Genomic DNA, 27,002 nt, shown 5'->3' on the forward strand with positions numbered 1-27,002 from the left:
TTTATGCTGTCATGTTTTCATGAATACTTGAGTTACTATCCATCAGATCAGGACTGAGTGGAGACAGATGACAGTTGCACATAGTTAAATATATAATTGAATCCAGGCCCACAAAATTAAAATTTGGCTGAATCCAAACCCAGGTAATTAAGTGTGTAGTTGAATATGTATTTTTCAACTGTTTTAAAAATCCTCTCAGCTGGAAGAAAAGTATGTTGCCCTGCATAACATTACTGTTTCAATATCTTGTAACACCGACCTTAGTTATTGATTTGTTTCAGATTCTGTTTTTGAATAAATTATTTATTTATGCAGATTTCGGTTCTCTGTTTTGTATCACACCCTCTTTTGTGGCTTCAGCTGTATAATGTCATCCAACTTGAGTCTGTGTGCTGTCACTGACATAACATGACACACTAAATATGAGTCAAAAGTTAGGAGCCCTGATCTGTTGGTTTTTTGTGACTCACTTGGATCACTAAAATGTTCACCATATGGGGAGATGCTGAGTCACAGAGAGGCACAACAAAAAGACTGTCACAAATGAAGCTTTTGGCCAGTAAGGCATTCATCAACAGTAGACGACACACACACACACACACACACACACACACGATTGCAGTCTCAGGCAACTGAAAGAACACTGCCATGTTGTTACATTCCACCCTGGATTTCCCATTGTTTGATTGTACTTTAACTTTTCCTCTTTCGTTGTTAGTGTGTCAACTTTCTGGTCAATTATACCCTCAAAGCTGCCTTCATAATAGCATTGTCATTTTTAAGCTCTTCTTTAAGATTTCAATTTCCTTAATGATACAACCATTTATCCTATTTAATGTATTTGACTAGCCTTCATTATCAGTCTTTAATTGAAGGAAGGGGGCCATAATCTAATTTAAAGTGTCAATAAGGGTGCCTGGTGTTTTACGAATAGTGGTGTTGTTTGATCTAAATGTATATCTTGCTGTTTATATTCCCCACTACTCTCAGGCTCCACTTTTACTTCAAATTTTGCCATAAGAGTACTTTACTTCATTTCCCACAGATTGTACAATTCATTTTAAAAAACTGAAAACAGTAACAAGTACTTGTCTTGTGTGTGTCCTGGATGAGAAACATTGAGAGCTTTCAGTTTTTAGTAAGTAACCACTCAATATACATACACGTCCATGGCTTCTCTTCAGTTTTTCAGGTTGTTTCTTTGTCATGTTGACAATAAATGAAAAACTTTATGTAATATGTTTGTTTATTTCAAACTTCCAAACAGTTAACACTCTCAGAATGAGAGAATAATTAAATATGGCTGTCCAAAGTGTTGCCAACATGAAACCTAACACACACACACACACACACACACACACACACACACACACACACACACAGTTGGACAAGTGATATGTGTGGGGAGAGGGAAGATGTAAGAAAATGAAGTTGAAAGCAATAAAGAAAATAAGTTAATAAGATGAGAACTTGCCCTTGTACTAATCCTTGCTTTCAGATGCCCTACTTGGATTTAACCTCTGTTAATACACATTTCAACCCTCCTATCCTCTCTCTTTTTTCATTATGATATTATCATCATCAGTCTCATTTCTTGTATTTTAATTATTTGTTGTGCATTATTTAATTATTTTCTGTATTGCTCTTAACATAATCTTTGTTCTCCCCTCCCTTTTTCCTGTTTCTCTGTCATATGTTTGTTACCTTATACCCTTTTTCTGCTAATTCCTAATTATGCTTTTAATTTCATTGCTCTTCCAATAACCCATCATTTCTTCTTGCTTCGTCCTCATCATTTGTGGATTGGAGGTGACACAGTGCTTACCAGTGTATTATTTTTGACCTATTCTGTCAAACACCTCACCCTCTGTCTTTGTGTACCCCTGTCCTGATGACAGGTGGCTCCCTCTCATCCTGTGGTCTGAGTGACTTACTATTCCTTTTTAACCTTCCCCAAATTATTCCTCTTTCCTTCCCACTGATGGAACTAATAATTCTGAAAATTAGGATAATTTTTGTGTACTTTTACGTGTGTATTTCAGCAGTGCTAAAAATATCACACAGAAATTTCTTCTCTCACAATTGTATAGTTTTCTCAAGCAAATGTTCCTTGTGATACACTGTTTAAGGCAAATGTCTCTTTTCTGGTGATACCATAGTGCAAATTAGGTTTTCAAATGGATTTGTGCCAGTTTGTACTTTACCATTGAAATCTTTGCTTTAACTGCATTACATGATCTGTATGGTCAATAACCATTTTTTACTGTTTGTCACAGCTTGTACTTCAATCTGTGTATGAACACCTTTTAGTATATTAACTGACATTAAATAACATCTTTGATAGTGTGTTGATGGCTATTTATGTGTGCAAGCTTTTTTATAGTCTTTGATTATGTATGCTATATATGAAATTCATGGTTCTATATATAAGAGGCATTCAAGCTTTTCGATATGTGTGGTGTATAGCTTCAGTACTCATTTTGTGACAGGATATTATGTTCTAGTTCTGAAATAATGTATGTATGTCCCTTACAGGGTACATATTGTATGGTGCTTTTGGTGTTTCTCTATTTTCTTTATCATAATGCTTACATTTTTATTTAGACTACAAGTTTCTTAGACTTGCTTGGTAGTGATGTTCAAATTTAAAAAATCATTGATAGCAATGTATTTTGAACGAAGTGACAACCTCAAGTGGAAATGACTTCTTTCAAATGAAAACATTTAGTTTAAATCTGAAAAATGTATTAGAAGAATTGTGGCCAAAACTCAGACAGATTATAGTCATGTTTTGTATAAGTACATACTGAGTAAAGCAGTGAAAAACAACAAATTCCCACCTTGCTTTAATGATGCTGTTGAGAGAATGTTGGGGAAAGAGAGATCACCTTCTGTCTGAAAGATAGAAAATTGGGAAACTGATAGGAATACCTAAAAACCCACTCATGCAGTCTTTAGAATAAATACACAAATAGTGTATAACATTTTCTACAGACTTATATTGGCAAAACAGCTTTCAAAGAGTCATAGAAGTTCTGACTGTGTGTAAAACCAATGAATGAAAAGAACATTACATCAAGTATTTTGCAACTGAATATAACAGCTAGAAGCCAAAATAATAAAGACTGAAATTAAAAATAAATTTGTTGTGAGGATACTACCACACCATCAATTGTGTAGTTCGAAAACTCATGTGTGACACTGAAAGGCAAATGCTGTTTGAAGTATTGTGCAGTGACTGAATTCTTCGTAAAAGAACGTTTAACACTGGCCAAAATTCATTTATGGCTTGGAAATGTGTAGGGAGGCTCTTCGCCTTCAATTTACACCATGAAGAAATGGGTGGTCAAGTTTAAACGTGGTCGTGAAAGCATCCAAGATGGTCCATGGGAAGGACACTTAAAAAGTGCAAGTATACCAGAAATCATTGACAACGTGTGTATATGTTTTTTGAAGATCGGCATATAAAGGAGCATAAAATTGTTAATGCTCTTGGGATAAGGACTGTGTTGGTCACATCATACACCAGGAATGGAACATGAGAAAGCTGTGTGCAAGATGGGTGTCATGTGCTCACTGTGGATCATAAAACACATTTGCATACACTTTCCAAAAAGTGGTTGGTGCACTTTAAGGAAAACAGGGGTGACACCTTGCATCACTATGTGACAGTAGATGGAACATGGATTCACCACTATACACCCCAACCCAAACAGCAGTGTATGCAGTGGATAGAAGCTAGTTCTTCAGCTCCAAAGAAGATGAGGATAGTGCCATCAGTGGGAAAGATCATGGTACTGGTGTTTTTGGATGTGAAAAGAATTTTGTTGATTGACAATCTTGAAAAGGGCTGAAACCGTAACTTGAGAATACTTCTCTCAGCTTCTAATGAAACGGGACGCAAGCATTTGTGAAAACATACCCGACTTAAAGAAGAAAAAAGTCATCTTCCATCAGGACACTGCACCTGCCCACAAAGTGTCTTGGCAATGGGGAAATTGAGGGATTTGCACTATGAAGTGCTGGAACATCCACCCTCTTCCTCGTATTTGTCTCCCTCAGACTACCATCTATTCTCAAAAATCAAGAAATTTCTCGCTGGTCAGCACTTTCTGTGCAATTGAGAAGCCATTGCGGCTGTAGAAGGGTACTCTGCAGAACTTCCAGAGGAACTCTACGGTGAGAGAGTAATGGCATAACTCCACTGTATGAAATGTTTTGAGATTAGAGGAGATTATGTTGAAAATCCCCCATTCGGATCTCCGGGCGGGGACCACTCAAGAGGATGTCGTTATCAGGAGAAAGAAAACTGGTGTTCTACGGATCGGAGCGTGGAATGTCAGATCCCTTAATCGGGCAGGTAGGTTAGAAAATTTAAAAAGGGAAATGGATAGGTTAAAGTTAGGTACAGTGGGAATTAGTGAAGTTCGGTGGCAGGAGGGACAAGACTTCTGGTCAGGTGACTACAGGGTTATAAACACAAAATCAAATAGGGGTAATGCAGGAGTAGGTTTAATAATTAATAGGAAAATAGGAATGCGGGTAAGCTACTACAAACAGCATAGTGAACACATTATTGTGGCCAAGATAGATACGAAGCCCACACCTACTACAGTAGTACAAGTTTATATGCCAACTAGCTCTGCAGATGATGAAGAAATTGAAGAAATGTATGATGAAATAAAAGAAATTATTCAGGTAGTGAAGGGTGACGAAAATTTAATAGTCATGGGTGACTGGAATTCGAGTGTAGGAAAAAGGAGAGAAGGAAACGTAGTAGGTGAATATGGATTGGGGCTAAGAAATGAAAGAGGAAGCCGCCTGGTAGAATTTTGCACAGAGCACAACTTAATCATAGCTAACACTTGGTTCAAGAATCATAAAAAAAGGCTGTATACATGGAAGAAGCCTGGAGATACTGACAGGTTTCAGATAGAGTATATAATGGTAAGACAGAGATTTAGGAACCAGGTTTTAAATTGTAAGACATTTCCAGGGGCAGATGTGGACTCTGACCACAATCTATTGGTTATGGCCTGTAGATTAAAACTGAAGAAACTGCAAAAAGGTGGGAATTTAAGGAGATGGGACCTGGACAAACTGAAAGAACCAGAGGTTGTACAGAGTTTCAGGGAGAGCATAAGGGAACAATTGACAGGAATGGGGGAAACAAATACAGTAGAAGAAGAATGGGTAGCTCTGAGGGATGAAGTAGTGAAGGCAGCAGAGGATCAAGTAGGTAAAAAAACGAGGGCTAGTAGAAATCCTTTGGTAACAGAAGAAATATTGAATCTAATTGATGAAACGAGAAAATATAAAAATGCAGTAAATGAAGCAGGCAAAAAGGAATACAAATGCCTCAAAAATGAGATCGACAGGAAGTGCAAAATGGCTAAGCAGGGATGGCTAGAGGACAAATGTAAGGATGTAGAGGCTTATCTCACTAGGGGTAAGATGATACTGCCTACAGGAAAATTAAAGATACCTTTGGAGATAAGAGAATCACTTGTATGAACATCAAGAACTCAGATGGAAACCCAGTTCTAAGCAAAGAAGGGAAAGCAGAAAGGTGGAAGGAGTATATAGAGGGTCTATACAAGGGCAATGTACTTGAGGACAATATTATGGAAATGGATGAGGATGTAGATGAAGATGAAATGGGAGATGCGATACTGTGTGAAGAGTTTGACAGAACACTGAAAGACCTGAGTCGAAACAGGGCCCCCGGAGTAGACAACATTCCATTGGAACTACTGACGGCCTTGGGAGAGCCAGTCCTGACAAAACTCTACCATCTGGTGAGCAAGATGTATGAAACAGGCGAAATACCCTCAGACTTCAAGAAGAATATAATAATTCCAATCCCAAATAAAGCAGGTGTTGACAGATGTGAAAATTACCGAACTATCAGTTTAATAAGTCATGGCTGCAAAATACTAACGCCAATTCTTTACAGACGAATGGAAAAACTAGGAGAAGCCGACCTAGGGGAAGATCAGTTTGGATTACGTGGAAATATTGGAACATGTGAGGCAATACTGACCCTACGACTTACCTTAGAAGCTAGATTAAGGAAAGGCGAACCTACGTTTCTAGCATTTGTAGACTTAGAGAAAGTTTTTGACAATGTTGACTGGAATACTCTCTTTCAAATTCTGAAGGTGGCAGGGGTAAAATACAGAGAGCGAAAGACTATTTACAATTTGTACAGAAACCAGATGGCAGTTATTAGAGTCGAGGGGCATGAAAGGGAAGCAGTGGTTGGGAAGGGAGTGAGACAGGGTTGTAGTCTCTCCCCAGTGTTATTCAATCTGTATATTGAGCAAGCAGTGAAGGAAACAAAAGAAAAATTCGGAATTGGTATTAAAATCCATGGAGAAGAAATAAAAACTTTGAGGTTTGCTGATGACATTGTAATTCTGTCAGAGACAGCAAAGGACTTGGAAGAGCAGTTGAACGGAATGGATAGGATTTTGAAAGGAGGATATAAGATGAACATCAACAAAAGCCAAACGGGAATAATGGAATGTAGTCGAATTAAGTCAGGTGATGCTGAGGGAATTAGATTAGGAAATGAGACACTTAAAGTAGTAAAGGAGTTTTGCTATTTGGGGAGCAAAATAACTGATGATGGTCGAAGTAGAGAGTATATAACATGTAGACTGGCAATGGCAAGGAAAGCATTTCTGAAGAAGAGAAATTTGTTAACATCGAGTATAGATTTAAGTGTCAGGAAGTCGTTTCTGAAAGTATTTGTATGGAGTGTAGCCATGTATGAAAGTGAAACATGGATGATAAATAGTTTAGACAAGAAGAGAATAGAAGCTTTCGAAATGTGGTGCTACAGAAGAATGCTGAAGATTAGATGGGTAGATCACATAACTAATGAGGAAGTATTGAATGGGATTGGGGAGAAGAGAAGTTTGTGGCACAACTTGACCAGAAGAAGGGAGTGGTTGGTAGGACATGTTCTGAGGCATCAAGGGATCACCAATTTAGTATTGGAGGGCAGCGTGGAGGGTAAAAATCATAGAGGGAGACCAAGAGATGAATACACTAAGCAGATTCAGATTCAGAAGGACCGAGCAAGGTGGTGCAGTGGTTAGCACACTGGACTCGCATTCGGGAGGACGACGGTTCAATCCCGTCTCCGGCCATCCTGATTTAGGTTTTCCGTGATTTCCCTAAATCATTTTAGGCAAATGCCGGGATGGTTCCTTTGTAAGGGCACGGCCGATTTCCTTCCCAATCCTTCTCTAACCCGAGCTTGCGCTCCGTCTCTAATGACCTCGTTGTCGACGGGACGTTAAACACTAACCACCACCCCAGATTCAGAAGGATGTAGGTTGCAGTAGGTACTGGGAGATGAAGAAGCTTGCACAGGATAGAGTAGCATGGAGAGCTGCATCAAACCAGTCTCAGGAGTGAAGACCACAACAACAACAACAATAACATGTTGAAAAATTAAACTTCTTTGAAAGCATAAATTGTCGTTTTCACTATCAGGGCGACTGTCCTTGCTATCATCGTTTCACCGAACTCCTCAAACTAAACAAGGCGCCAGGTTCTTTCAGAATTCCTGTTTGATTTTACATTAAATATGTTTCAGAATTAACTCCTTTCTCTGCTTATATTATCAGGAACCTCTCTTACTGTGAATTGTCCATTGTTACTGGGAAGAGCATTCCCATTTATAAAAGGGAGAAAGGAATTAATATACAGAATTACAGACCATTACCCCTAATAGCCATCTGTTGTAGAACACCAGAGCAAATATTAAACAAACCAAAATTGATGTTCCTGGGGACAAAGAAATTTCTCTCAAAGGATCTCCTTTGGGTCATGAAAATATCACCACCTTTGTTAATCACACACAATACCTTACAAATGGTAGAGACTATTTCCAACCATCTTCTTATTTTACCAAGTCAAATACTACAGTTTAGTAAGTTTTAGACAATTGAAACTCGAGGCTGTAATATCAACAATATAAGGAAAAGAGAGATTGCTACCTATAAAGATTGTGACGCTCGCCTGCTTTATTTCTTAGTTGATAGTGCTCAGTGTTGATGTAGTGCATTGTTATACTGGCTGAAAAGTGGGGGATGAAAGTTCAACACTGACTACTGTAAATGCCGACAGCTGCACAGTTGTGTGTCACAGTTCTTTACTTTCACTGTTCACAACTCCCAATATTACACAGTTATATGGTCAGTTCACTATTGAATAACTTTTGATAAGCCTCATTAATAGTTTGCTTGCAAACATCAGCTTACTGCCACAATAGTTTGCTTTTGAACATCTACGAGCAGTAAATACATAACCACACATTTCACAGTTCTTGCAGAATAATAACGTATGTGTGACACTATTTCTCAAATAAATTGAACAGACACTGTCATTGTTTTAACACATGGCCTATTTTTGTTACACTAATTCCACTCATTAAATTAATGCATTATTGTTATTCTAACTGATACTGACTTCCTGTCTGAAAATCAGCTGTGGAGAGACTGTCTCAGGACCAAAAATCGGGCCTTTATATATCCTCACAATAATAGGCACTAAAACTACACATTGTCGGATGTTTAAGTTGCAGAAATTACAATTAAAACATAACTCATTCAGTTAACTGAGTATATAGAAAAATTCCTTCTTTTTCAACAGTTTCTTCTACTACAAGGGTTAGGCTGAATTATTGTTTAAATGATAAAATTAACAATATAGTTATACAAACAATACTTTTGACAAGCCTGGTAATTATTTTGAAAATAATTAAGAGCTGGCTTTGCCAAATAAATACTTAAAGAATTCTAGTAGTTCTTCTTCCAAATGTTTATAATTAGTACACAATTTATATTTGTTTATAAGTCAACAATAGAATCTAAGTCACAGAATAGTTACTGATTTCACCGTATAATAAAAGATATTAACTAGTAACAGTCAATATAAATCAGGAAATTGATTACATACACAAAACTAAGCACAAAATTAGATCTGGTGCTATATTTCTTCAGACTGAGGCCAATATTTCTCTTTTATGGAAATGCAGATTATACTCATTCATGTTAAAGGTAATTAGGCAAAAATGAAAATAAAATGAATTTAAGGAGGCAGATGGCAAAACAAGAGAGGAAGTAAAGAGATCCCATCTTGCTTCGTTGCAAGATGACACATTATGTTGCAGACAGGCACAACGGAAAGGCACAAATTAGCCTTCAGCCAAATTGTCAAAAAAAGGAAACACACACACACACACACACACACACACACACACACACACACACACAAAACACACACACTCATTCATTCAAACAAGCAATCACACTCCACGCTCACATATGACTACCATCTCTGGCAGCAACCCTCACAAGTATCTTCAGTGATCTGGTATACAGTGTATTTTGTCAATATTGGCAACAAATAAGAAATGAGTTGAATGTCTATTAATTGGTGTTATTAGAAATGACTATACTTTACTTAACTTCCACTCGTCAGCCATTGCATCTTGATGTCATCGCTGGCAAGGTACTAGTCCAAGATGTACGATATTCCTACTTTCAAAATTGTTCCCAGGTTTTAAGAATTTTTATGTGTGTCATCTAAATGAAATATTGCAGGCTCTGGCTTGAACTCTCCACATTTTATTGATATTTTATATACAATTCTTCTCACAGTACAACCAGTCATCACAAGTTCAAACTTAGGACTTTACAGTCAAACATAACAATAAATCATACCTGCCAAAAATAGGACTTCAAAGACATCACATAATAAAGTTATTGCATTGATTATGATATTAACATTTCAGCAGAAAAGCTTTTCGCGTACAACCCGTTTTCAATTTACTATTTCCAACCTTTTCAGTAATCAGTATTCATAGTAATTATAATAGCCAATGTAACCAATTACATAGGTAAACACAAAGTATTTACGTCAGTTTTGAATGCACTTCTTTTATGAGCAAAGATCATTTGTGTATTTGTTTCATGAACAATTTATCTGGTAGTCTGTGACTCTAATATTCTTTGCTGATGATGTTACTGTTGTTGTTGCCCTCAGAAAAGTATCATTACTAGATGATTGTAAGAAAATACTGAACAACTTACGCAGTTTTCTAACTTGGTGGAAAGAGAACTGGCATTTGTGGTATATTGTTAACCATTCTATTGCTTTCATTGTACAATCAAGATGGCGCTGATAGGAAAGTGTAGTGATGCTTCTCTCTCGCTAAAAAGGCAAAAAATGAACAGTTCTTCGTGTAGAGAATGTAAAAAGCGTGTGATGAAGGGTATTCTGTGTATCAAATGCAACTTCTGGTTACACGAAAAGTGCGCGAAAGTAAATCTAAAGTTCGTCAGCGATGATTTTCTGTGGACATGTCACGGTTGTTTACGTGACGAAATGGCCGATCTTGTAATTGCAGTTGATACAAAAAACGAAATTATAAAGTTACTACAAAGTGACATTGAGGCATTAAAAACCGAACTTTCCATCATCAAGGAAGAAAACGAAACATTAATACAAGAAAATAAGTCATGTGTGTGTAAAAGCCATCAAACGGAAAAGCAAGAAGATCGCGAAAATACGAGTGACCGATCGGACTTTAAAAAACAACATTTCAAGTGTTCCCGTTGATGTCTCGGTAAACTCAGTAAGCCAAAAACCGGAAGATAAATATAAATGGAAGGTGATGACATACAGCAAAAGGAAAAACAAGGCGACAGATACGCAACAAAAGGAAAATGACTTTTTAATAATTGGCGATTCGCTGCTGAAGAATATCGCTGTCCCCAATTGCAAGATCGACGTGCGACCTGGAATTAGAACGCATCAACTCGGCAAACATTTTAAAAATATGGTAAATGCAAGACAAGATACTACAGAACCAGATTCTGAAACCAGACATAACTATAAAGGGGTGTTTATACATATTCGTTAAGGAGCAGCAGTGAGGAAGAAATGGCAAACGAAACAAGAAACATGATTCGTTCTGCAAGAAATATGTATGCAGGATCTCGGCTGATACTTAGCGGAATTATAAACAGAAGGTCGGTGAGTGAAAAAGATATTGCCAAAATGAACTGTGCTCTTAAAGAACAATGTGATCGTCTTGGGGCAATTTTTATAGACCCAAACAAATTCCTATGTGAAAACTCATTAGCGAAGGATGGCTTGCATTTAAATAGACTGGGGTCTGTAATGTTCAGCAGAATGTTTGCAGATGTCTGCAAAATCATTAGATGCAAGGGAAACTAATATGGCCTGAAGGGGATGAAAAATCATACACTCCAGCTGGAAAAGAAAAAATATAAGCACCATACAAAAAAAAGACGATACTGAAGAATTTGCCCCAGAATACAGCTCACAACATGATGTAAACCAACAAAAGAAAAATTACATAAAAGTACTTCATCAAAATATTCAATACTTTGGAAACAAAAAATTAGAAGCAGAAGTACTCCTGAGTGAAGTAAGACCAGACATATTATGCATAAGTGAACATGGACTAACTGAAAGTAAAATACATAATGTCGCAATAAAGGACTACAAACTAGCTAGTTACTTCTGCAGATCTAAATATAAGGGTGGTGGCGTTTGTATATGTATTAAAACAGGTACTCTATCAAAGAATGTAGACAGTGAAGCTGCTACATTTCCCACAGCTAGAGAAAAAGACTTTGAGGTTACTTGTATAGTGGCAGAGAATTTTAGAGTGTTTTGTGTGTACAGGTCACCATGTGGCAATATTAGCATCTTTCTAAAAAAAAAAAAATTGCTAGCTTATTGAGAATGAATATGAAGAGAAATCTTATTATATGTGGAGACTTCAACATTGACATAGGAAAAGACACAAAAATATACAGGATTTTGAAGACTTGTTAATGCAGCATAACATGAAAGCGGCAATAACTGCACCAACAAGAGTGACTTCACAAAGTGAGACAGTTATTGACAACATAATTACTAATATGTGTAACTATGAGTCACATGTAGTTCAGACAGAAATATCTGATCATCATGGACAACTAATCAGCTTTTGCAGAAGTAATAACACAGTATCAGAACCAAAACAAACAACCAAAGAAATTAGGATCATCAGTGAACAAAATATCAACATCTTTAGAACAATGTTAAGTAAGGAAACCTGGAATGAAACCCTACAGGCCCAGAGTGTAAATGAAAAATATGATGCATTTATTTCAACAATTAAGTACCATTTTAATGTAGCATTTCCCAAAGTAAAGAGACAAGAAAGGCAGCAAGATCAAACACAGTGGATTACCAGTGAAATACTAGAACATCGAAGGAAGCTTCAGGATGTGAGACGGATGGGCAAAGCTGAAAACTATAAAATGTTAAAAAAGAAGTATAGAAAAACAATAAGAGAAGCCAAAGCAAGAGCGATTGACACCACTATAGCGAACTCAAAAAACAAGGCAAAGGCAGCTTGGAATGCAATCAATGCTGAAAGAAAGGAAAAAGATGGGTCAAACAAAGAAGAAGGTATTAGATCAATTAAAATAGACAACGCAGTTGTCACAGATGGTATGGAAATAGCAAACATACTGAATAATAACTATATCAGTGTAGTAGAAAACTTAAAATTGGAAAGAAATAGTCAAAAACAGAAGGGTATTAAGGTACCAAAAAGATCATGCAGTACTATGTTCTTAAGACCAGTCACGGAAGATGAATTGCGGAAAGCTATACAGAAACTGAAGTCCAAGAAATCAGCTGGTGATGGTGAAATATCAAATCATGTAATAAAGCTGGTGTGTGAGGAGATAATAACACCACTGCTGAACATAGCAAACTGTTCTTTCAGAGATGCAATTTTTCCAGAAAAACTGAAGATAATGAAGGTAGTGCCAGTGTACAAGAAAGGGTATAAGGATGATCCCAACAACTACAGACCAGTTTCACTGGTATCAGATTTCTCAAAAATCCTGGAAATGCTAATGTATACCAGATTAGTTAACTATATCTAAAAACAAAGATGATGAGACTTACCAAACAAAAGCGCTGGCAGGTCGATAGACATACAAACAAACACAAACATACACACAAAATTCAAGCTTTCGCAACAAACGGTTGCTTCATCAGGAAAGAGGGAAGGAGAGGGAAAGACGAAAGGATGTGGGTTTTAAGGGAGAGGGTAAGGAGTCATTCCAATCCCGGGAGTGGAAAACTTACCTTAGGGGGAAAAAAGGACAGGTATACACTCGCACACACACACATATCCATCCGCACATACACAGACACAAGCAAGATTAGTTAACTATTTGGACAAACACAACATTCTCATACCCTCACAACATGGTTTCAGAAAGGGTAAATCTATAGAATCAGCAATTGCTAGTCTAACAGAATACATTTTACAGTCCTTAGATGAGAAAAAGGTTGTCTCTGCAATGTTTCTGGATCTTTCAAAGGCATGACACCATTGACCATGAAATGCTGATACAAAAATTAAGCAACTATGGCATTCGGGGGCAACCAGGTGAATGGATAAAATCATACTTGTGCAATCGCAAGCAGTATGTTGTTGTTGTTGTGGTCTTCAGTCCTGAGACTGGTTTGATGCAGCTCTCCATGCTACTCTATCCTGTGCAAGCTTTTTCATCTCCCAGTACCTACTGCAACCTACATCCTTCTGAATCTGCTTAGTGTATTCATCTCTTGGTCTCCCTCTACGATTTTTACCCTCCACGCTGCCCTCCAATACTAAATTGGTGATCCCTTGATGCCTCAGAACATGTCCTACCAACCGATCCCTTCTTCTGGTCAAGTTGTGCCACAAACTTCTCTTCTCCCCAATCCTATTCAATACTTCCTCATTAGTTACGTGATCTACCCATCTAATCTTCAGCATTCTTCTGTAGCACCACATTTCGAAAGCTTCTATTCTCTTCTTGTCCAAACTATTTATCGTCCATGTTTCACTTCCATACATGGCTACACTCCATACGAATACTTTCAGAAATGACTTCCTGACACTTAAATCAATACTGGATGTTAACAAATTTCTCTTCTTCAGAAATGCTTTCCTTGCCATTGCCAGCCTACATTTTATATCCTCTCTACTTCGACCATCATCAGTTATTTTGCTCCCCAAATAGCAAAACTCCTTTACTACTTTAAGTGCCTCATTTCCTAATCTAATTCCCTCTGCATCACCCGACTTAATTAGACTACATTCCATTATCCTTGTTTTGCTTTTGTTGATGTTCATCTTATATCCTCCTTTCAAGACACTGTCCATTCCATTCAACTGCTCTTCCAAGTCCTTTGCTGTCTCTGACAGAATTACAATGTCATCGGCGAACCTCAAAGTTTTTATTTCTTCTCCATGAATTTTAATACCTACTCCGAATTTTTCTTTTGTTTCCTTTACTGCTTGCTCAATATACAGATTGAATAACATCGGGTAGAGGCTACAACCCTGTCTTACTCCCTTCCCAACAACTGCTTCCCTTTCATGTCCCTCGACTCTTATAACTGCCATCTGGTTTCTGTACAAATTGTAAATAGCCTTTCGCTCCCTGTATTTTACCCCTGCCACCTTTAGAATTTGAAAGAGAGTATTCCAGTCAACATTGTCAAAAGCTTTCTCTAAGTCTACAAATGCTAGAAACGTAGGTTTGCCTTTCCTTAATCTTTCTTCTAAGATAAGTCGTAAGGTCAGTATTGCCTCACGTGTTCCAGTGTTTCTACGGAATCCAAACTGATCTTCCCCGAGGTTGGCTTCTACTAGTTTTTCCATTCGTCTGTAAAGAATTCATGTTGGTATTTTGCAGCTGTGACTTATTAAGCTGATAGTTCGGTAATTTTCACATCTGTCAACACCTGCTTTCTTTGGGATTGGAATTATTATATTCTTCTTGAAGTCTGAGGGTATTTCGCCTGTTTCATACATCTTGTTCACCAGATGGTAGAGTTTTGTCAGGACTGGCTCTCCCACGGCCGTCAGTAGTTCCAATGGAATATTGTCTACTCCGGGGGCCTTGTTTCGACTCAGGTCTTTCAGTGCTCTGTCAAACTCTTCACGCAGTATCGTATCTCTTTCAGTGCTCTGTCGCATCTCCCATTTCATCTTCATCTACATTCTCTTCCATTTCTATAATATTGTCTTCAAGTACAACGCCCTTGTATAGACCCTCTATATACTCCTCCCATCTTTCTGCTTTCCCTTCTTTGGTTAGAACTGGGTTTCCATCTGAGCTCTTGATATTGATACAAGTGTTTCTCCTTTCTCCAAAGGTCTCTTTAATTTTCCTGTAGGCGGTATCTATCTTACCCCTAGTGAGATAGGCCTCTACATCCTTACATTTGTCCTCTAGCCATCCCTGCTTAGCCATTTTGCACTTCCTGTCGATCTCATTTTTGAGACATTTGTATTCCTTTTTGCCTGTTTCACTTACTGCATTTTTATATTTTCTCCTTGCATCAATTAAATTCAATATTTCTTCTGTTACCCAAGGATTTCTACTAGCCCTCGTCTTTTTACCTACTTGATCCTCTGCTGCCTTCACTACTTCATCCCTCAAAGCTACCCATTCTTCTTCTACTGTATTTATTTCCCCCATTCCTGTCAATTGCTCCCTTATGCTCTCCCTGAATCTCTGTACAACCTCTGGTTCTTTTAGTTTATCCAGGTCCCATCTCCTTAAATTCCCACCTTTTTGCAGTTTCTTCAGTTTTAATCTACAGGTCATAACCAATAGATTGTGGTCAGAGTCCACATCTGCCCCTGGAAATGTCTTACAATTTAAAACCTGGTTCCTAAATCTCTGTCTTACCATTATATACTCTATCTGAAAACTGTCAGTATCTCCAGGCTTCTTCCATGTATACAGCCTTTTTTTATGATTCTTGAACCAAGTGTTAGCTATGATTAAGTTGTGCTCTGTGCAAAATTCTACCAGGTGGCTTCCTCTTTCATTTCTGTCCCCCAATCCATATTCACCTACTATGTTTCCTTCTCTCCCTTTTCCTACACTCGAATTCCAGTCACCCATGACTATTAAATTTTCGTCTCCCTTCACAATCTGAATAATTTCTTTTATTTCATCATACATTTCTTCAATTTCTTCGTCATCTGCAGAGCTAGTTGGCATATAAACTTGTACTACTGTAGTAGGTGTGGGCTTCGCATCTATCTTGGCCACAATAATGCGTTCACTATGCTGTTTGTAGTAGCTTACCCGCATTCCTATTTTCCTATTCATTATTAAACCTACTCCTGCATTACCCCTATTTGATTTTGTGTTTATAACCCTGTAGTCATCTGACCAGAAGTCTTGTCAGTATGTATCATTAGGAAACTCGTACCAATCAGAAACCAAATCCATCAAATATGGAGTGCCACAGGGTTCGGTAATGGGGCCTTTGTTATTTAATGTGTTTGTTAATGATATAGGTGTTGAGGAGGAAGAAAAGAAAATATTGTATGCTGATGACATGACAATACTAAATAGTGACCAAAATATGGAACAGCTTGAGAGAAGAGCATACATATCTCCAAATGTCACAGCTGTTGGAAAATGAACTGGTTATAAATCTAAAAAAGACTATGAATGCAGTGTTTAAAAACAAGGAAAAGGCTTTAGACATGGATTTAGAGGTTGATGGAACAAGGCTGGAAGAAGTAGAATCTGCTAGATTCTTAGGTATTCTTGTGGATAATGAACTGAAATGGAAAAAACATATTAATAATGTCTGTAAGAAACAGAGCTCAGTCATATTCTTAGTGATGCAGCTATCACAGTGTTCAGACAAGAACCTTCTGTGTACAGTGTATCATGGACTTTTCGAACCATACTTACAGTATGGAGTGACTGTGTGGGGAAACTGAAACAAACAAGAGACAAAACGAGTGTTCACTTTACCAAAAAAAGCAATTAGGACCATTTTAAGAAGAAAGACCTCTGAAACGTGCAGAAACTGTTTCAAGAATTTAGGTATCTTAACATTTTCATCGTTGTATATATACAAAACAATAATGTACATCACAAAAGGTAGTGAGGACTGGATTACAAATGCTAGTGTACACACCCACAATACAAGAAGGAAGAATGAAGTACGGAGCATACCCCACCGACTGGCAATGCTAGTAAAAGGACCCCAGTACTCTGGTATCAGACTACTAAGAAGTCTGCCCAAAAACTTGCAAGATAGTGTACTTCACAAAGACTTTCCAAAGAAACTTAAAGACTATCTCATTGAAAAAGAGTTTTACAGTGTTGCAGAATACTTATGCCATTAAATTTGTATATATTGTTATTCATTATCAGTGATGTAAAAATGTGAGCTAAAGGTGTATAAAACTAAGTGATAAAGAATGTTAATACTTTGACATGTCCTATATTACACGTACATTTACTGCACACAATGTAATCTTACAGGATCGAATAAAATTCAATTCAATTCAATTCAAATATCTAATGTAGGGACCATTCAAATGTGATAAAAGAGGTTAGAACTTTTATTGAGGCACACAGACAGTAAATTTTCTCTCATTTTAAAGACAAATGGGAAAAAAAACAGGGGGTAGCTAACATTGGTACAACATACCCTCTGTCATGCACTGTACAGTGACTTGCAAAGTAAAGATCTTCCTACAAATGAACATTGCACCCAGTAAAAGTCTCTGTAGTGAAAGTATGTAGAAATAGTGTTGTTTTTGTTTCCTTCATTTTTTTCTCAGAATGATTCACTTAATTAGTCTTAATTATGATGCCTGTTCTCATGTATCAACAGGTTTGGTGAAGCTCAGTTACATTACTGTGAAGTAATGCTGAAAGATGTGTATGACTCAAAGCGAATAAATGCACATTTGCATTCTGATCCTAACTTCAGTCTTGAACAACAGGTTAGTTTCTTTCATATGATATTGAGTGGGTGTTTAACAATATCCGTTCTGTAAAACTAGTGTTCAATTACCATTTAAAATTCTGTTTACAGAAGTTTCCAGTGTGTGCTATGGTCCTCTCAGCACAGTTTTGGCCGCCATTTAAGGGTGACACATTAGAGCTGCCACCCTTTATAAAGGAACACCTTGATGTTTATACAAAAGCCTTTGAAACACTGAAGGTTAGGATAGCAACGTTCTTTATCACCTTTCTTCTAATTTTCTATTTGTATAGTGACTCTTTTCTTTGCATGAATTATTTCTATGCTCTGCTCTATATTTTTGTTAAACTTTAAATAGGACTTGCCCTCATGTCATGAAATTCCAGCTAATGCTGACTGAAGGAGAAAACTTGCTTAAGACTATGTATTGATGGTAAAGAGTGTACACTCTTCAGCTTATTAGGATACAAATTTAAGTCGTCGTACTATGGGCATACATACATCCCTTGGTGATGAAGTTCTAACACAAATGCTAGGCAGTATCTTTTTCCCAGTGTAGACAACATACCGTAGCTCAACAGTATAAATTAAATTACTGATGTTATCATTAAATTGTAGTTTGCAGATTTTTATGGGGACATTTGTTTTACTCTTTTTTAGAATTGCTGACACTTAGTGTCCATGCTGTGAAATTTTTTAGCGATACATTAAGTCAGTTGTTGAAAACTGCACAAATCTTCTCTCATTTTGCTACTCCCTCTTTCACTTCCTGTGTTTCATTGATTGTAAAGGAGTAAAGGAAGTATTTAAAAGTTCCATTCATCATTCTGACATAGTCAAAACCGTTGTTAATGACAACTATCCTGAATCATGCATACATCATCTTCTTGTTACATGATTACTGATTTAGTCAGCCTTAACTGTACTACTCAGTTTTTGGGATGTGGGCTCCATCACTGTGATGGTAAATCTAGTGACACTGTGGCTAAGGGTTTCCGCCAAATTTCTGACACCACTGCTTATAAATGTTATTGCTAAAGGCTTATGCTACAAATCCAGCATGACCTCCATCAGGTCCTCAAAACGTTATGTCCGTCCCAGAACAAGTCGACTTCATCTTCCCCATTTTCACTCCAATAAGCTTTCATTTCAACATGTTTTACCTGCTTCGTAAGTTACACAAAACCAGCTACACTGGCCTCACCAATTAGGTTTTCTTGCTGCTGCTTCCACATATTCCTATGTAGGCTGTACATCAGGGGCATATGTATGTTCCAAGATTCGCCATTTCTTATTGGTCCTTGACACTTTGTAGCATTCATGGGATAGCTGGCATTTGTCTTCAATTCAGGTTTTCAGCAATATTCTGATGCTTTCCTGCAAGTCAAACAAACCTGTGGCCATTTATGGTGCCTGCCTTTGTATATGTTCAGTATCCTCTGTCCATTAATATTTGGCATGTTTACCACGCATTGGAGCAATATTCTAAGGTGGGAGGCATGAGCATTTTGTAATCTGCATCATCTCATCAATGTCTGTTCATTTACAGAACTTACATAAAATAAAAACAGGGGCATGAGCAAAGATAATCATTAACAGTATAGTCAATAAGCACATAAACTATTGTGTACAGGTAGGAATAGCTCAGCTTACAAATATGTATGTGAAGAATAGTTTACATGTATGTACAAGTACAATGTCCTGGCCGTGAAGTCTGATTTCGAGCATGCAAGCACTTGCCTGATCCACCTGTGGTGTATGTGAAAGGAGATGAATAAACTTCACACAGTTGATGACTGACACTGCCATGCCTAATCATACAGCCACATGCACAGTTTGCATAATCATGTGATTGTGCATAGACTGTGCATGGCTCCATGTCCCTCAATATACTCTGTGCTGCATTTTCATGTAGCTAACCATCATGTTTCCTTAGACACATGGCTGTTAGCTTGCATTTGATGAGTACTCAACCACTTGAAAGTGAGTGAGACCAAACCATGTGAATAACTAGTTACAGGGAATGAATGCCACTCACTCAACTTTGCCTTATGAATGTAGTGCTCCAGTCTTACTCCTGCTCAGCATCTCTACTGGACAATGAGTGGATATATATTTTTTTCTCATTCCACGTATAGTTGTTATTTATACTCTTCATCAAAAGTTTTTCACATATCTATACAGTCATCTTACATTTTAATTTATGCTCTTCTTATGTTTACTTCCCACATGCATTTTTCTGGTTTATCTCCAGGATCTTATCTTCAGGGCTAATTCCCCTGTTTGGTAATATATTTTGTTCTCCCTGTACTGCATTCCATTCTGAACTGTGTTATGGACTTGCTCCCTCTATATATGTCAGTTGGACCATTTGGGCCACATCGGAGCAACTAGGTTAAAATTCTGGTTTGTGTGTCCATTCACAGTTCACTGTAAAATCGTTATTATTATTATTATTATTAAATCGAACAACGGAATTTCCCGGTAGGAATATCAGTAATGTAGGAAAAGACAGATTCCTACTTACCATAAAGGAGACACGTCAAGTTGCGGACAGGCACAATTAGAAAACACTTACATAAAGCTTTCAGCCAAAGCCTTCATCAGTAAGAGAGAGAGAGAGAGAGAGAGAGAGAGAGAGAGAGAGAGAGACAGAGAGACATCATTCATACACACAAGTAAGCACACCTCCCATACATACGACCGCCAACTCCAGCATCTGAGGCCGTAATGCAACTGTCACTTCGGATGCAAGCAAAATATGGAGGGACCGAGGAAGGGGAAGGGATAAGTAATGTACTGGTAGGGGGAGACGAACACTGACTGGTGGTTCGAGGTGCTGCAGTCTGGAACCGCGAGACCGCTACGGTCGCAGGTTCGAATCCTGCCTCGGGCATGAATGTGTGTGATGTCCTTAGGTTAGTTAGGTTTAACTAGTTCTAAGTTCTATGGGACTAATGACATCAGAAGTTGAGTCCCATAGTGCTCAGAGCCATTTGAACCATTTGAACTGACTGGTGGGGTGTGCAGGGACTAGATTGCCAACAGATGCAGTTTCAGGAGTTTGAAGTGCAGGAAGGTGGGGAAAAATAGGAGAGGACCAGGGAAAGACGGGCAGATGCATTGGCAGAGGGCTGCAAATAAAAAGGGTGGGAGGTGAGAATGGGGAGGAGAGGGTAGGACAGAGGGGTGGAAACTATTGGGTGTTGGGTGTGGGGACAGTATGCTACTGTAGGTTGAGGCCAGGATAATTACAGGAGCATAGAATGTGTTGTACGGATAACTCCCATCTGTTGTTGTTGTTGTTGTTGTGGTGGTCTTCAGTCCTGAGACTGGTTTGATGCAGCTCTCCATGCTACCCTATCCTGTGCAAGTTTCTTCATCTCCCAGTACCTACTGCAATCTACATCCTTCTGAATCTGCTTAGTGTATTCATCTCTTGGTCTCCCTCTACGATTTTTACCCTCCACACTGCCCTCCAATGCTAAACTGGTGATCCCTGGATGCCTCAGAACATGTCCTACCAACTGGTCCCTTCTTCTAGTCAAGTTGTGCCACAAACTCCTCTTCTCCCCAATTCTATTCAATACCTCCTCATTAGTTATGTGATCTACCCATCTAATCTTCAGCATTCTTCTGTAGCACCACATTTCAAAAGCTTCTATTCTCTTCTTGTCCAAACTATTTATCATCCATCTTTCACTTCCATACATGACTACACTCCATACAAATACTTTCAGAAACAACTTCCTGGCACTTAAATCAATACTCAATGTTAACAAATTTCTATTCTTCAGAAACGCTTACCTTGCCATTGCTAGTCTACATTTTATATCCTCTCTATTTCAACCATCATCAGTTATTTTGCTCCCCAAATAGCAAAACTCCTTTACTACTTTAAGTGTCTCATTTCCTAATCTAATTCCCTCAGCATCACCCGACTTAATTCGACTACATTCCATTATCCTCGTTTTGCTTTTGTTGATGTTCATCTTATATCCTCCTTTCAAGACAATGTCCATTCCGTTCAACTGCTCTTCCAAGTCCTTTGCTGTCTCTGTCAGAATTACAACGTCATCAGCGAACCTCAAAGTTTTTATTTCTTCTCCATGGATATTAATACCTACTCCAAATTTTTCTTTTGTTTCCTTTACTGCTTGCTCAATATACAGATTGAATAACATCAGGGAGAGACTACAACCCTGTCTCACTCCCTTCCCAACCACTGCTTCCCTTTCATGCCCCTCGACTCTTATAACTGCCATCTGGTTTCTGTACAAATTGTAAATAGCCTTTCGCTCCCTGTATTTTACCCCTGCCACCTTTAGAATTTGGAAGAGAGTATTCCAGTCAACATTGTCAAAAGCTTTCTCTAAGTCTACAAATGCTAGAAACGTAGGTTTGCCTTTCCTTAATCTTTCTTCTAAGATAAGTCGTAAGGTCAGTATTGCCTCACGTGTTCCAATGTTTCTACAGAATCCAAACTCATCTTCCCCGAGGTCCGCTTCTACCAGTTTTTCCATTCATCTGTACAGAATTCGCATTAGGATTTTGCAGCTGTGACTTATTAAACTGATAGTTCGGTAATTTTCACATCTGTCAACACCTGCTTTCTTTGGGATTGGAATTATTATATTCTTCTTGAAGTCTGAGGGTACTTCGCCTGTCTCATACATTTTCCTCACGAGGTGGTAGAGTTTTGTCAGGACTGGCTCTCCCAAGGCCGTCAGTAGTTCCAATGGAATGTTGTCTACTCCCGCGGCCTTGTTTCGGCACAGGTCTTTCAATGCTCTGTCAAACTCATCACACAGTATCGCATCTCCCATTTCATCTTCATCTACATTCTCTTCCATTTCTATAATATTGTCTTCAAGTACAACGCCCTTGTATAGACCCTCTATATACTCCTCCCATCTTTCTGCTTTCCCTTCTTTGGTTAGAACTGGGTTTCCAGTATCTATCTTACCCCTAGTGAGATAAGCCTGTACATCCTTACATTTGTCCTCTATCCATCCCTGCTTAGCCATTTTGCACTTCCTGTCGATCTCATTTTTGAGACGTTTGTATTCCTTTTTGTCTGCTACATTTACTGCATTTTTATGTTTTCTCTTTTCATCTTTATTCTGTTACTCAAGGATTTCTACTAGCCCTCGTCTTTTTACCTACTTGATTCTCTGCTGCCTTCACTACTTCATCCCTCAGAGCTACCCATTCCTCTTCTACTGTACTTCTTTCCCCCACTGCTGTCAATTGTTCCCTTATGCTCTCCCTGAAACTCTGTACAACCTCTGTTTTAGTCAGCTTATCCAGGTCCCATCTCCTTAAATTCTCACCTTTTTGCAGTTTCTTCAATTTTAATCTGCAGTTCATAACCAATAGATTGTGGTCAGAGTCCACATCTGCCCCTGGAAATGTCTTACAATTTAAAACCTGGTTCCTAAATCTCTGTCTTACCATTATATAATCTATCTGATACCTTTTAGTATCTCCGGGATTCTTCCATGTATACAACCTTCTTTTATGATTCTTGAACCAAGTGTTATCTATGATTAAGTTGTGCTCTGTGCAAAATTCTACCAGACGGCTTCCTCTTTCATTTCTTAGCCCCAATCCCTATTCAGCTACTACGTTTCCTTCTCTCCCTTTTCCTACACCCGAATTCCAGTCACCCATGACTATTAAATTTTCGTCTCCCTTCACTACCTAAATAATTTCTTTTATCTCATCATACATTTCATCAATTTCTTCATCATCTGCAGAGCTAGTTGGCATATAAACTTGTATTACTGTAGTAGGCGTGGGCTTCGTGTCTATCTTGGCCACAATAATGCGTTCACTATGTTGTTTGTAGTAGCTTACCTGCACGCCTATTTTTTTATTCATTATTATACCTACTCCTGCATTACACCTATTTGATTTTGTATTTATAACCCTGTATTCACCTGACCAAAAGTCTTGTTCCTCCTGCCACCGAACTTCACTAATTCCCACTATATCTAACTTTAACCTATCCATTTCCCTTTTTAAATTTTCTAACCTACCTGCTCGATTAAGGGATCCGACATTCCACGCTCCGATCCGTAGAACACCAGTTTTCTTTCTCCTGATAACAACGTCCTCTTGAGTAGTCCCCGCCCGGAGATCCGAATGGGGGACTATTTTACCTCCGGAATATTTTATCCAAGAGGACGCCATCATCATTTAACCATACAGTAAAGCTGCATGCCCTCGGGAAAAATTACGGCTTTAGTTTCCCCTTGCTTTCACCCGTTCGCAGTACCAGCACAGGAAGGCCGTTTTGGTTATTGTTACAAGGCCAGATCAGTCAATCATCCAGACTGTTGCCCCTGCAACTACTGAAAAGGCTGCTGCCCCTCTTCAGGAACCATACATTTGTCTGGCCTCTCAACAGATACCCCTCCGTTGTGGTGGCACTTACGGTACGGCCATCTGTATCACTGAGGCACGCAAGCCTCCCCACCAACGGCAAGGTCCAAGGTTCATGGGGGGGCTCCCATCTGTACAGTTCAGAAAAGCTGATGGTGGCAGAGTCAAGTATCCAGGTGGCTCAAGTAGAGAAGCAGTCCTTGAAATCAAGTGTGTTATGTTCAGCTGCAAGTTGTGCCACAGGGTGTTCTAATTTTCTCTTGGCCATAGTTTGGCAGTGGCTGTTCATCCTGGTGGACAGCTGGTTGGCAGTCATACCAATATAAAAACCTGTGCAGTGATTGCAGCAGAGTTGGTAAATGACATTGTTGTCTTCACAGCTGGCATGCTACACAAGGGAAATTTTTGCCAGGCCAGGTTGTATGAGGTGGATTTTTTGGTGCAAACGGGATGACTGCTGTCAAAATGCGGGTATTGTTGGTGGTTGGTGGATTTAATGTGGACGGAGGTGTGGATGGAGCCATCAGAGAAGAGGAGGTCAACATCTAGGAAGGTGGCATGCTGGGTTGAGGAGAACCACATGAAGAGGATGAGAGAGAAGGTGTTGAGGTTGTGAAGGAATGAAGATAGGGTATCGTAGCCCTTAGTCCAGGTCATGACGATATCATCAATGAACCTGAACTAGACAAGGGGTTTGATGTTTTTGGATGCTAGGAAGGTCTCCTCTAGATGGCCCATTAAAAGACTGGCATAGGAGGGTGCCATGCAAGTGCCCATGGCTGTGCCACGGATTTGTTTATGTACCTTCCCTTCAAATGAGAAGTAGCTATGGATCTCACCAGGGCCTTAGCAGACAGACACTATCCTCTACACCTAGTCTGCAAACAGATCCCCCATGCCATTTCCCCTCACGCCCCCAGTCCTCCCACCATCCCCAAGGAACAGCCATACAGCCATAAAGGGGTGTTCCCTTCATCACCCAGTACCATCCCGGACTGGAATAACTGAACCACATCCTTCACCAGAGGTCTGATTACCTATCATCATACCCTGAAATGAGGGATATCCTACCCGAGATACTTCTCACCCCTTCTAAAGTGGTGTTCAGTTGCCCACCCAACCTCTACAACATCCTAGTCCATCTGTATGCTACTCGCAACCCCACCCCTTGTCACAAGGATCATATCCCTGTCGAAGACCGGGGTGCAAGTAGCTGCTCCATCTATCCACCCAGCACTTCCTGCTCCAGTTGTGTCATAGGTACCATCAGGGGCCAGGCCATCTGTGAAAGCAAATGTTCCATTTACCATCTCTGCTGCTGTCATTTCACAGCTTTTTATATTGGTGTGACTACCAACCAGCTGACACCCAGGATGAACAGCCATCTCCAAGAGCAAATTAGACTACCCTGTGGCATAACATGTGGCTGAACATAACAAACTTGATTTCAATGGCTGCTTCACTACCTGAGCCATCTGAATCCTTTGCTCCACCACCAGCTTTTCTGAATTGCAGATGGTATTGTCCTTACAACACATTCTCTGCTCCCGTAATTATCCGACCTCAACATACTGCACTACACCCTCCACCCAACAGTTTCCATCTCCCCTGTCCTATTATCTCCTCCCCAATCTCATCCCCCACCTTGTTTATTTGCAGCCCTCTGCCAATGCATCTGCCTGTCTTTCCTTGCTCCTTTCCTTTTTTTGCTCTTTTTTTTCCCTCCACCTCCCTGCCCCACACCTTCCTGATCTGTTGGCGGTCTAGTCCTTGCACATTCCACCAGACAGCATTTGTCCCTCTTCCCAGCTGTACACTGCTATGCATTCCCCCCCCCCCCCCCCCCCCTCCTGCTCCATAATATTGCTTGCATCCCACATGATAGTTGCATTCCGGCCTCCTGAGGTGCTGGAGTTATCAGTTGAGTGTGGAGTAGGAATGCTTGCTTGTATGTATGAATAATGTGATGAAGGTTGTGGCCAAAAGCTGTAAGTAAGTGTCTTGTAATTGTGTCTGTCTACTGCTTGACATGTCCTCTTTGGAATAAGTAGCAATCTGTCTTTTCCTGCATTATTATTATTATTATTACCACCACCACCACCACCACCACTACTACTACTGCTATTATTATTATTATTATCATTTAGTGTATGGGTAGTATCACATCACACCACATAAATATTGTTTTCTTTAACTGTACATATACACATATTTAACACACAGAAGAAACTCGTAATTAATAGTTATTAAGTTTAAAGTATTAACAAAGCACAGAAGGTCACACTTGTATATCCCTCTGTGGGCCTGGGGGTAGGAATAGGCCCCAGGTATTCCTGCCTGTCGTAAGAGGTGACTAAATGGAGTCTCACACGTTTCAGCCTTTATGTGATGGTCCCCTATTGGGTTTGACCTCCATCTTTCTAAATTTTCCTGACGAGTCAGCCAATTGGAGAAGGTTGCCTTACATGGTGCATTGTGTCCATCGTGCATTGAGATCTTTAGCCCACTTTCTCGTCTTCGCATTGCAGTCCTGCTCATTCTCCATCTCTTTGGCGAGGACACCTTCCTGGGTGTGTTTTCCATCATGCACTATGCAGTGTCGCTTTCTGCGCCAACAGTGACCATGGACTTCTTAGCACCTCATTTCCAGCATGGTAGCCAGTCCATTGTGGTGGGGCCACCATGTACCCTGTTGGTTGTAGCCCCCTGACCACACAGGGATCACTCTGCTAATGCCTGTGCTGTTAACTCCCCACGTA

General features: G+C 39.2%; 1 protein-coding gene across 1 annotated transcript in view; it reads left to right on the forward strand.

Moving 5' to 3' along the window:
* The window catches only part of LOC124795152 (anaphase-promoting complex subunit 2), a 118,443-nt gene that overhangs the window by 71,284 nt on the left and 20,157 nt on the right, over positions 1–27,002 (forward strand). The window contains exons 9-10 of the mRNA XM_047259040.1: positions 17,764–17,875; positions 17,968–18,096. Coding sequence (XP_047114996.1) covers positions 17,764–17,875; positions 17,968–18,096 — 241 coding nt within the window. The remainder of the gene's footprint in view (positions 1–17,763; positions 17,876–17,967; positions 18,097–27,002) is intronic.

Source organism: Schistocerca piceifrons, chromosome 4, assembly GCF_021461385.2.
Source record: "Schistocerca piceifrons isolate TAMUIC-IGC-003096 chromosome 4, iqSchPice1.1, whole genome shotgun sequence".
In the NCBI taxonomy this organism is placed as follows: domain Eukaryota; kingdom Metazoa; phylum Arthropoda; class Insecta; order Orthoptera; family Acrididae; genus Schistocerca; species Schistocerca piceifrons.